This window comes from Canis lupus, chromosome 30 (assembly GCF_003254725.2).
Source record: "Canis lupus dingo isolate Sandy chromosome 30, ASM325472v2, whole genome shotgun sequence".
Lineage (NCBI taxonomy): Eukaryota > Metazoa > Chordata > Mammalia > Carnivora > Canidae > Canis > Canis lupus.
Window position 1 is genome coordinate 17,378,242 of NC_064272.1, and position 13,478 is coordinate 17,391,719.

A 13,478-nucleotide genomic window follows, 5' to 3' on the forward strand; every position below is an offset into this window, starting at 1 on the left:
AAAGCCCAATGGCCAAGTACTGCAAAGGAAGTACCAATTTTCACTTGGTTATACATGATTCACCAAGAGACCTATGTTGCTTCCTTGTTATAAAATGAAAATTATGAGATTTAGTCTTAGAAAAGAAATTCATTGTAGTCTGGCAAACTATTTACCCACAATGAATGAAAAGCAAGCAATGTATGCTTGCTTTTACTCCAAGCAAAAAGTAAATCAAGCACTGACTTCATTAAAAATGTTAAAACTAAACAAAAACTACAACAGAAAATTTTTTTCAAATACCTCACTCTGTTTTCTTTTCTTTGTGAAAATATATCTAATAAATGTCTCTTGAAGGACTTCTTGTTTAACAAGGAAATGCCACAGCCGTTTGACTGGAAGTGCGGAAGAATCCCGGGATCTATTAGAAAAAATTAACATATCCTATTTTACTCTGTAGAAAATATGCTTGCAAAACTTTAAAAAAAAATCCATTATCTATTGCAAATAAGTTGCATCATCAAGCTCAACAAAATTTTATAATTTATCTTTCTTTTAATTTTTAGTTATTTTAAAAATCATTCCTTCATCTAGCAATTAATTCTCTAATTACAGGTTCTCTGAATGAACAGGTTGAAAGTAAAAAAAAGTTATTATTCTCCTTTTAAATCATACTGTAGAATTGGTTCTGTTGGTTACATAATATCACCAATGAATATAAAGTCACAGATTTCATTTTTTAATAGCCCGACAAAGCTAAAAAGCCTTGTTCTTCCAAGTTTATCAGCAATACTTTTCGTTATGGGACAGGTGCCTCACAAAAAGCATGCTGCTAATCCAAAGGACAGGTAGGGGGCAGGTAGAAAATCAAAACATTAATAAAAAAAACCTTAATGTGAAAAAAAAACCCACTGTGTTTACTGATAAACTACTGCCAAAACATCAGCAGCACCTTGTTTGCATATGTAGATTATTATTCCAAAATATTTCTGTATGTGTTCTTAAAATAATGGCAAAAATACAATATTTGCTTTTTCTGATTATAAAAGTAACATCTACCGAACTATAGGTAATACTGGGAAAAATGTTTTCTATCCAGATTTGTTTTCCTTAACATATACTGCTAGAAACAGAATTGCAGGTTCAAAGTTGTGAGTGTTTTTATATATAAGCATGATATGGGCATATTTTGCCAAACTATCCTCCAGAAAAATTAAACCAGGTTACACTCTCATGAGTATTATAAGCATCCTTACTTGAATGGAGTATTTTCAGGTTCTAGCATTGCTTTATTTCGAAGAATAGCTGGTCCAGCTCCTACTGAAAGGTCAGTTGGGTAGGTATTGATATAGTTAGGGGGTGGACCTTCAAACTGATCCATTTTCTCTTGCAAAATCTGTTCCCAGTTCTCCAAGTTTTTAATCACAGCAATACCTAATGGTGATGTCACAGGCAACTCTAAAAGGCAATAGAAAATGTCATCTTGCTTTGATTAAAAAAAAAAATGCTGATCACCATCCACATATTTTAAAAATCTGAATTTTTAGAGCCCAAACCTCTAAAAATACAAATAAATCTGAAAATGTTAATCTTATATACATATTGGATTCTTAGTGCTTTTAACAAACAGAAAGCCAGCTCTCTGAGAAAAATGTGTTGCTTCTCTAGTCTGATTTCCTGCTCTTTGAACCCTGTGGGTAAACAATGATTCTTGGCTTGCATGAATTAAAACCATAGACCAGAGCCCAAAATATACAAGCATACACAATTTGTATACAAAATACACACAATACATAGTATCTATAATTTTTGGGGTGCCTGGGTGGTTCAGTCGGTTAGGAATATGCCTTTGTCTCAGGTCATGATCACACTGGATTGAGCCTCCCTGCTCAGCTTCTTCCTCTCCTTCTGCTCCTCCCCACTGCTCATGCTCTCTCTCTCAAATAAATAAAATCTTTCTAAAAATCTCCCATTTTTAGTACCAAATGCTCTTTTGTATAGATTTTTATGAAGAGAAACTTGATGCTTACTTACTGTATTTAAGTACATTACTTACTTACCAGAGAATTCCAATCCAGCAATGGGAAAGAAATTCTTGACATTGTGAAGTACTAGCTTAACCATTGTCAAATGCAGAAGAGCCCAGCTGTTCAAAGGAAATAAACAAACAAATTCTCCTTCACTGAAAATAACATCAGGAGAGAAGCATAATAATGATTCCTATCAATTGTTTAACCCAATATCCAACCCAGAAAAAAGCTGTTTTTTTTCTAAAATTTAAACCTTTGTAGGCTCTGTAAATAGAAAATATATAACAATATATCATACTTAGAAGATCTGAAAATTACCTAATAGAAAAAGATTTACCACACAGTCACATGGAATCTAATAGCATATCAATGAATATATATAAGTTCTAAAAGCACATCAAATAAGTTATGTATTTTCTCTCACTAAAAATGTGTTTCTCCTCTACATGTAAGCTATTCTTTGAAACCAGATATGAAAGATTCTACTGTCTAGAAATTTACCTCAAAGGTACAGAATTACTAACCTGAAAATAGAAGTCAGTTCTTGTATAAATTCATACTATTACTTAAAATTACTAACATCAGGATTTTTTTTTTTTTTACCAGGAGAGAGAGAGAGAGAGAGAGAGAGAGAGAGAGAATCCTTATTTACCTATAAGAATTTGGATCTTGGTGCTCCTGTATTTGTGTGTCTGAAAAAAAAGCATCATCTTCTTCTTCATCACTATGAATGCTTTCATCAGAATCATATATAACACCACTATCAGACAAAGGGAGAAACGGCTGCAATAAAAGACAGTTATTTTTTAAATACATAATTGGTGTTTATCTTAATATTGAACATTTTAAGTGTTTTCTAAGTAAAAATTTCCTTTCACAAGTAATACTAGACCTAGAAAAGTAAAAAAGACTATGCAAAATTCTCAAATTCCATAAAATAAGTGAATAGCTAGATACAATGTAAACATTTCTGCAGCATTAATTACAATAGCCAAGTAATGGAAGCAATGTAAGTGTCCACTGATTGATAGATGAACATATAAAGAAGACATGGCACACACACAGAGAAATATTAGTCAGACATTAAAAAGAATGAGATCTTGCCATTTGCAACAACATGGATGACCTGGAGGGTATTATGCTAAGTGAAATATGTCAGACACAGAAGACAAGTACCTACCACATGATTCGCTTATATGTAGCATCTAAAAAATAAACAAACTGGGGGACCTGGATGGCTCAGTTGGTTAAGCAGCTGACTCTGGCTCAGACCATGATCTCGGGGTCCTGGGATTGAGCCGCACTCAGCAGGGAATCTACTTCCCCCTCTATCTCTCCCTGCCTCTCCCCCAATCATGTGTGTTCTCTCACAAATAAATGAAAATCTTTTAAAAAAATAATAAAAATAAAAAACAAAACATGGAAACAGAATCATACAGAGAATAAACTGGTGGTTGCCAGGGGGTGGGAGATGGGCAAAATAAGCGAAGGGGATTAAGAGGTACAAACTTCCAGTTATAAAATAAATAATCCATGGGGATGAAAAGTATAGCTTAAGGGAATATAATTAATAATACTGTAATAATATTGTATGGTGACAGCTAATGACTACAGTTATTGTGGTGAGCACAATATAACGTATATACAAATACTGGGTCACTGTGTTATATACATGAAACTAATTTAACACCGTATGTCACCTAAAATTCAATAAAAAATTAAATAATAAAATATATGTGACAGAAATATTAACAATCAAGACTTTTTCTTATATATCTACATAACTAGTTAGAAAAGTCTAAAGAAAAAAAGACACACTGAAAAACATAAATACCAAAGGAAAAACTATGAAAATTGTCAGAGAGCTATAGTGAAGGAAATCATAAATCCTTCTAAAAGCTATATAAGGAGACTGAGACATGTAAAACTATAATTCTTTACAAATTAATTTATAGGTTTTAAGTTAATTGTAATAAAAATCCCCCTGAGGATTTCTTTTCCTTTTTTGAAGCTTCATAATGATTCTAAAGTTTCATAGGGAAGAAAAATAGACAAGGTTAGCTGAGAAATCTTCTTAAGGTGAAAGATACCATTTTTTAGTGGATAATAAAGTAAGTAATTAAAAGAAATAACTTATCAATGGAAATATATAGTCCAAAAAAAGTATATTTAATCTATGACAAAGATAACAGAAGTGGGAGGAAAGGAAAGACAGGATAACAAAAACAAATCTTTAAAACTCACCTTGAAAGACTTTCTAAAGATGAGCTTAGCCTACCAAAAGCTGAGTGGGATCAATATCTCAAGAACTCTGAGGTCTAATAAAATTTTTAAATGGGAGGAGGCATGATGAAAAGAGGGAAATATTAATAGAAGGAAGGTGATCAGCTTGAAAAAGCAAAGTGCAGAAAGCAAGTACTAGCAGCATGTACCCAATGTGGTATGAAATGGAACTACAATGGGTCTAGTCACCAGGAGTATTCTGATCTCCAGAGTTGTGACTGCTTTGAAGAAACAGGTATGTCATGGGGCTAAACTAGGGCCTCATGAAACCCCCAAATATCCATCCATCTCCTCTTGCTCTAATTTCATGCTGACCAAGGGAACTACTAATAATTAGATGAAGAGAATGTAGATGGCAGATACAAGTATTTCAATCACTAGAAAATGATGATGCTGATTATATGTTAATAAATCTGACTTTTGTTTAAGACCTAAATCCCATACAGATTTTCATCAGTTTCACTCATATCAAGTATCTGATAATCACCATGTATCTGATCATCCCTGAATGGCTATTCAGTTGGACTTGAGAAATTAAATATCTAAACTATAGTTACTTGGGGTGCCTTGGTGGCTCAGTGGGTTAAGCATCTGCCTCCAGCTCAGGTCATGATCCTGGGGTCCTGGGATGCAGCCCCATGTTGGGTTCTGCACTCAGTGGGGAGTTTGCTCCCCCCTCCACCGGCTCCTTCTGCCCTCCCCTCTGCTCGTGCTCTCTTATTCACTCAGCTCTCTTCCTCTCAAATAAACAAAATCTTTAAAAAATAATAGAAATAAAAATAAACTGTAGTTATTCAACTGAGAAGCTGCCTTATCATTCCTATGTAATGCCTACAAAAGAATTAATAAAATAAACACATATAAAACTTGTGCTTCTCATACCTCTTACCTTTGCAACAAAATAATCCCACATACTAAGTTCAGGAGGAATAAATTTTTCTTTGTAAGATGGTCTCTCTGCAGGCACTGGTGGTGGGGTAGCATCTTTTACAGGTCTTCCAGGGACTAACATTCGCATGTTAAATCTCCTACGGTGTTTATCTATGTCCTCAGAAGGAACAGGAGGTGCTGAATAAAGACAGAAGAGAAAAAAAAAAGACAGCATTTATTTTCCATTACTAATTCAAAGAGTTAACATTAACTTTTCTTTTCAACCTATTTTTGCCATGTTTTAATTTAGACTAAATTACTTCTATCTGTGCTTCTAAACTTTCCAAGTTACTGCATCTGTTTTCCAGCAATCATGGCAGAGATGCAGATGAGGATAGAACATAAAAGAGTATCTTGCCATGAAGGAGCCTGCATGCTATACAGAGTAATAAAGTAATTCTATGTATAACGAATTAAATAAATGGCATATTCATTAATGCTTGAATGACTATTTCTGGTTATGCTGTTCAAGGATTCACTGAAGATACAGGATGTATAAGGCATGCCTTTTAAAAAGAAGGCAGCAGTTCAACATGAAAAGAGGAAGGGACGACAGAAACCAGTGACTAAAACCTCAATGAAAGAGGATGATAGAATAAAATGGAGTCAGTATCGCTAAGAAGGTTATTTAAAATGGAGCCAGGAGGATCCTGAAGAAGTGGGGTTTATGTCCTGTCTCCAATTTTCGTAGCTGTTGCTGAACTCCACTAAAAGCCAAGGCACCTGCCGCATTTGGAAAGAACATAAATGGTAGCATTAGTCTTAGCAACCAATCACATACAGATCAGGGGAACTGTAGCTATACCAGCACCAATCATCTCTCCTTCAAACAATTTAGGTGAATTCCCTCTTTCCTCTTTAAAAACTCTAGTCTCGGGATCCCTGGGTGGCTCAGCGGTTTAGTGCTGCCTTTGGCCCAGGGCGTAATCCTGGAGTCCCAGGATCGAGTCCCACATCAGGCTCCCTGCATGGAGCCTGCTTCTCCCTCTGCCTGTGTCTCTGCCTCTCTGTCTCTCTGTGTCTCTCATGAAAAAATAAATAAAATCTTAAAAAACAACTCTAGTCTCTTTTGTGTCAGCCTTGATTTTGGCTCAGATCATGATCTCAAGGTTGTAAAACCAAGCCCTGTATTAGGCTCAACACTCAGCATGAAGTCTGCTTGAGATCATTTCTCCTTCTACCTACCCTTCCCACTTTGCTCCCCGCCCCCACCTGCATGCACATGCTCTTTCTCTCAAATAAATAACTTCTTTAAAAAAGAATTTAACCTTCAGCAGAAAGGACAGAGATTAGAACCAGTTCCATTTAAACTCTTTGTACCACTGGTTCCTCACTGTAACGGGATAATTTTTTTTTAAAGATTTTATTTATTTATTCATGATAGTCACACAGAGAGAGAGAGAGAGGCAGAGACATAGGCAGAGGGAGAAGCAGGCTCCATGCAGGGAGCCCAACGTGGGATTCGATCCAGGTTCTCCAGGATCGTGCCCCAGGCCAAAGGCAGGCGCCAAACCGCTGCGCCACCCAGGGATCCCGGGATAATTTTTAAGGATAAATTAAGATGTTTTGGCACCAAGATAGAAACCTTTCCCACAGCATCAGTCTACATCTTACCATATCCTACCATCTTAAAAAGTGGGATTAAAAAATACATTCTTGTACATAAGGGAGAGAATAAAAGACAGGAAATGGAATTTCGAAAACCATAGGCATGACTGGAAAGGCTCTCTTGCACATTATCATGAACCTAATCTGAAGCCAATTGCTGATATGTTCTATATTGATTATGAGGTTTTATTTAAATCTTTCTCTAAAAACTATCCTTTTCCCTTTCCATTCCTTAACATTCTTCTTACTTATCTTTACCTATCTTCTATTTCCTTTTTTATCTTCCTCAAATTTGTCCTGGTTTATTAAAAAATATTGAACTGAAAAAATATTTTTATTCAAACATGAGTTTAGTTATTTACTATCCTAACCAAAGTGATATATTTTGAAGATCACTGATCTTCAAAATAAAAATTCTTAAAACTTTTTACTTTAGCTTTAATCCTGGAAATCGGGATCCCTGGGTGGCGCAGCGGTTTGGCGCCTGCCTTTGGCCCAGGGCGCGATCCTGGAGACCCGGGATCGAATCCCACATCAGGCTCCCGGTGCATGGAGCCTGCTTCTCCCTCTGCCTATGTCTCTGCCTCTCTCTCTCTCTGTGACTATCATAAATAAATAAAAATTAAAAAAAAAAAAAAGATTTAAAAAAATCCTGGAAATCATTTACATTTATATACATTATTGTATCAAATTTATCTTACCAGAAATATTTTCTGATTGTCTTTGAGGTTTCACAACAAGTTTCACACCACCTCCAAAAACAGCAGCCCACATTCGATTATTTAATGGATGGGCTGCAAGTCGGAACAATTCATTGGAGGAATTTGTAGCAAGAGCATGTATCAATAAACTTAAGTAAACAGCAACAACAGCTTCACACAACAAAATGTTCAATTTTGGCTGGTCTTCATCTTGAGCCGAACTCAAGAGATTAATGAGTGAGCTCACACCTGTAAGGGTATATAATATCATAGTAAGTATATCAGAAGAAAGCTCTAGAAGAAAAAAAAATCCAAATCTGTAACTTAACCAAAATTATGTATCTATATTAGATAATATATATTGTATCCATAATTTGAGCAACAAAATAAATGATAGAAATGGATTATAATTTATGGAATGAAATAAGAATCTATTTGTTTATGCTATTAATGAGTGAACAAATAAATAAGGAGAGAAAAGAAAGCTCTTCCTCATAGTACAATTTCAACTAAAAGTAGAAGGAATGATAAAATTATATAAAAAAAAAAATCACCATCCAGGAATCCTCACAGTAATAATCTGATTCAGGCAAGAATCATCACTGGATGCTAAAATTAGTGGGTAAAAGTATAGTATTTTACAGTCTCAAACTATCTCTTCAAAAGAAACTTAATAATTGCAAAGAAGAAATAGTAGCTTAATAAATGAGAAATCTGGCAGAAAGTACCTTAACAAGTGAATAGCACCAGTAATGGAACCAACTGACATCATGTGCCTCTTAATATTCTGCACTAATAGCACAGTATCTCTTTTGTGATAACCTTGCCAAAAATACATAACCCGAATCTAATATTAAGAAAAAGACAAAAAAAAAGGAAGGAAGGAAGGAAGGAAGGAAGGAAGGAAGGAAGGAAGGAAGGAAGGAAGGAAGGAAGGAAGGAAGGAAGAAAGAAAGAAAGAAAGAAAGAAAGAAAGAAAGAAAGAAAGAAAGAAAGAAAGAAAGAAAGAAAAAACAAAACAAAACACAGGGTAGCCCCAGTGGCCCAGCGGTTTGGCACTGCCTTCGGCCCGGGGTGTGAGCCTGGAGACCCAGGATCGAGTCCCATGTCGGGCTCCCTGCATGGAGCCTGCTGCTCTCCCTCTCCTTCTGCCTGTGTCTCTGCCCCTCTCTCTCTCTCTCTGTCATGAATGAATAACATCTTTAAAAAAAAAAAGAAAGAAAGAAAGAAAAGAAAAAGACAGCAAAACCCAAATTGAGGGACATTCTAAAAAATAACTGGCTAGTACTCTTCAAAGTGTCAATCATGAAAGACCAAAAACAAGAATGAATAACTAGTCCATATCAGAGGAGACTCATGAGATAGTACAACTAAATGTTACATGGAAGACATTGAGTGGGACAACTGGTGAAATTTCTGAAAGATCTATAGGTTAGAAGAACAATACTGTATCAATGTTAAGATGCTGAATTTAAAAAACTGTGCTATGGTTACATAAGAGAGTGTCTGTTTTTAGGAAAGACACATTGGTATACTTAGATGTAAAAGGATATCATAATCTGTAACTTACTCTCAAACACTTCAGAAAAAATACCTACGTACACACACATACACACAGTGAGGGTGAGAATGAGAGAGGGATGAATGGTAAGGAAGGTATGGCAAAATGCTAACATTTGGAGAATCTGGGTGAAGGCTAAACAAAAACTCTTTGTACTGTTTTTACAACTTTTTGGAAGTCTCACTTATTTCAATAAAAAAATTAAAATGAAGACAATGTTTCTGGAAACATGTATAAATGAATTTTATTTTTTTGTATAAATGAATTTTAAATAAACACCGTGAGTTTGTCACTTTTTTTCTACTGCCATTTTTCACTACCATGATTAACATGTAAACTCACAGTTATAGAGCAAACACAGTAAAAACTAAATGACACAGCAGACCAGAAAAAGGTGTGAATAAAGTGGAGAAGGTCTGAAATAACTGATATGGAGAATGAGAGAGAAAGCTAACCAGAGACAGAGAAGGACTGACAGGACAGAAGTGTCACATAATGGTCACTCTTATCCCCACATACAAATTTACACTCAAGAATAATTGCAGTCTCTCTGATATAACTGTGAAAATATCTCTGTGATACTGCTCTCTAATTTAGGATTTCTACGGATAAGGAAGAGGATGTGCTCACCCTTATGAAAGATGTTAAACCTTGCTTTTTTATGCAGGTCAACACAGCTGGGTTTTGAAGCCTTAACTTTCTGAGTCTTCAGACAACATTACAGTACTTAAGAATTCCTAATCCATGGCAGAAAACATCATCAAAAAACAAACAAATAAAAAACCATTCACCAAATCCACAAAGAACAACAATCAGGAAACCAGTTAGTAAGTTTTTAAAATGGAATTACCAAATAGAAGATTTAAAACAAAAACAAAAACAAACAAACAAAAAACACTTAAATTCTCACCAGGCCATTGAGCAGGAGAAGAATTCGGTGTTGCATGTTCTTCAATACTTTCTGTCCTTAGTCTTCGGCGATCACTTAAAAGAAGTCCTTGATAAGCCATTCCTGTAAACTGGTTTCCCTCTGTTTGACTGCTAATACAAATAAGATTCAGTTATTTAAAATTCTAACAGAGATAGACTGTACTATATATATATATAGTATCTTTAGATGTTTATCATGATGACATTTAGGCTTTTTTTTAAATCATGTTCCTAGTTTTCATTTAAATTCAGTTAGTGAAGGGGTGCCTGGCTGGCTCAGTTGGTAGAGCATGTGACTCTTGATCTTGGGGTCATGAGTTTAAGCCCCCACACATTGGGCACAGACGTTACTTTAAAAAAGAAGAAGAAAAAAATCTAGTTAGTTGCCATATAGTGTAATATTGGTTTCAGGAGTATGACATTTAGTCTTTTTAAAAATCTTTTCCAGATGCTACTTAATACTTGAAAATCTTTTCTAAATTCACCCATTTTTACTAAAAAAAAGAAAAGAGGGGCAGCCCGGGTGGCTCAGCGGTTTAGCGCCGCCTTTGGCCCAGGTCGTGATCCTGGAGACCCAGGATCGAGTCCCACGTCGGGCTCCCTGCATGGAGCCTGCTTCTGTCTCTGCCTCTCTCTCTCTCTCTCTCTCTGTCTCTCATGAATAAATAAAATCTAAAAAAAAAAAAAAAAAAAAGAAAAGAAAAGAAAATCTGAGAGTAAGGAGACTACTTTTTGGTACTAGACTCAAGTTTCTGGGTACTATTTTCTTAGCTCTGTAAAATGTACGAGTTTAACCTTGAATTAAAGTATGAACTAAAATATGGAGAATCATATTAGAAATATTTGATCCTAAAGTCAAATGTACTTCTATATTTACTTCCCTCATCTTTGTGGAGCTAGGGAAAATACAAAAGCAGAAAGTAAAGCTAACTTCCTTGAGTCAATCATAGCCTAAGAATAAGAAAATACACATTTTAAAAATATTTATTTGAACTCTCATCTGGTGCCATTTTAACCAGTGACTTATATCAAACAAGTTGTCTTTGATCATTCAGACAATCAATGTCCACAATAGCCAAACTGAAGAAGGAGCCTCGGTGTCCATTGAAAGATGAATGGATAAAGAAGACATGGTCTATGTATACAATGGAATATTACTCAGCCATTAGAAACAACAAATACCCACTATTTGCCTCGACATGGAGGGACCTGGAAGTATTATGCTAAGTGAAATAAGTCAATTGGAAAAGGACAAACATTATATGGTCTCATTCATTTGGGGAATATAAAAATTAGTGAAAGGGAATAAAAGGAAAGGAGAGAAAATGAGTGAAAATATCAGTGAGGGTGACAACACATGAGAGACACCTAACTCTGGGAAATGAACAAGGGGTGGTGGAAAGGGAGGTAGGCGGGGGGTTGGGTGACTGGGTGATGGGCACTGAGGGGGGCACTTGGTGGGATGAGCACTGGGTGTTATGCTATATGTTGGCAAATTGAACTCCAATAAAAAAATTTAAAAAAAAATTAAATAAACTTTGTTCCTCATTTACATTTCCAAATCTTTGTAACTACTTAGACATGGCCTCACTGGACTAAAAGCAGAGTACAGGCCATTTTGAAGGGCTGATCCCTTTTGCAATATCAAGTCTTCTCAAAAAAAACTGCTGAATTTATAAGAAAAAAACCTAGACATATGTTTAATATACATTTAATGTGATTCTATTTATATTACAAACTTTTCACTTATTTATATAACTCATTTAAATCTGGGTCATCCATCCACATGAAGAAGAATGAAACTAGACCACTCTCTTGCACCATACACAAAGATAAACTCAAAATGGATGAAAGATCTAAAAATGAGACAAGATTCCATCAAAATCCTAGAGAACACAGGCAACACCCTTTTTGAACTCAGCCACAGTAACTTCTTGCAAGATACATCCACCAAGGCAAAAGAAACAAAAGAACTATTGGGACTTCATCAAGATAAGAAGCTTTTGCACAGCAAAGGATACAGTCAACAAAACTCAAAGACAACCTACAGAATGGGAGAAGATATTTGCAAATGACATATCAGATAAAGGGCTAGTTTCCAAGATCTATAAATAACTTATTAAACTCAACACCAAAGAAACAAACAATCCAATCATGAAATGGGCAAAAGACATGAAGAGAAATCTCACAGAGGAAGACATAGACATGACCAACACGCACATGAGAAAATGCTCTGCATCACTTGCCATCAGGGAAATACAAATCAAAACCTCAATGAGATACCACCTCACACCAGTGAGAATGGGGAAAATTAACAAGGCAGGAAACCACAAATGTTGGAGAGATGCGGAGAAAGGGGAACCCTCTTGCATTGTTGGTGGGAATGTGAACTGCAGCCACTCTGGAAAACTGTGTGGAGGTTCCTCAAAGAGTTAAAAATAGACCTGCCCTACGACCCAGCAATTGCACTGCTGGGGATTTACCCCAGAGATACAGATGCAATGAAACGCTGGGACACCTGCACCCCGACGTTTCTAGCAGCAATGTCCATAATAGCCAAACTGTGGAAGGAGTCTCGGTGTCCATCAAAAGATGAATGGATAAAGAAGATGTGGTTTATGTATACAATGGGATATTCCTCAGCCATTAGAAACGACAAATACCCACCATTTGCTTCGACGTGGATGGAACTGGAGGGTATTATGCTGAGTGAAGTAAGTCAATCAGAGAAGGACAAACATTATATGGTCTCATTCATTTGGGGAATATAAAAAATAGTGAAAGGGAATAAAGGGGAAAGGAGAAAAAATAAGTGGGAAATATCAGAAAGGGAGACAGAACATGGAAGACTCTTAACTCTGAGAAATGAACTAGGGGTGGTGGAAGGGGAGGAGGGCGGAGGGTGGGAGTGACTGGGTGGCGGACACTGAGGGGGGCACTTGACGGGATGAGCACTGGGTGTTATTCTGTATGTTGGCAAATTGAACACCAATAAAAAATAAATTTATTATTAAAAAAAATAAAAATAAATAAATAAATCTGGGTCATCTTTCCAAGTGATTGGATTTCCTACTACTTACATTCCCCTCATCGTTAAAATGCACAGTATACACTGATAAAGGTAATCTGATCCTTAGGAAAATTTAAAGCATTATTTCTTATTGATATCACTTCCAAAGACTTTTATATTCTATGTACAATCTATGATTTTAATAATTCTATGTAAGAAACGTACTTTTTGAGTTTTTTAAAAGCATTTTCTCTTTCAACTGAAAACCAGTTAAACAAATAGGAGCTAATCCAATGCTAAAAGAAACCGGTCTTAAGGAAAAAAAAAATTAGAAAACTTCGTATTATAAATTATTTTGAATAGTGAAAAATTCTTTTAAAATAAAAAAGACAGTGATGATCATCATTTCTATTTACTATTTATCAGTTTCTATATGCCTCTGTTGT

The 13,478-nt window shown here is 35.6% G+C and overlaps 1 protein-coding gene across 1 annotated transcript in view; it reads right to left on the bottom strand.

Moving 5' to 3' along the window:
* The window catches only part of DMXL2 (Dmx like 2), a 152,932-nt gene that overhangs the window by 12,942 nt on the left and 126,512 nt on the right, over nt 1–13,478 (bottom strand). The window contains 7 exon segments of the mRNA XM_035708792.2: nt 283–400; nt 1,236–1,437; nt 2,040–2,125; nt 2,662–2,792; nt 5,182–5,360; nt 7,532–7,780; nt 10,003–10,133. Of these exon segments, the coding sequence (XP_035564685.1) occupies nt 283–400; nt 1,236–1,437; nt 2,040–2,125; nt 2,662–2,792; nt 5,182–5,360; nt 7,532–7,780; nt 10,003–10,133 (1,096 nt within the window).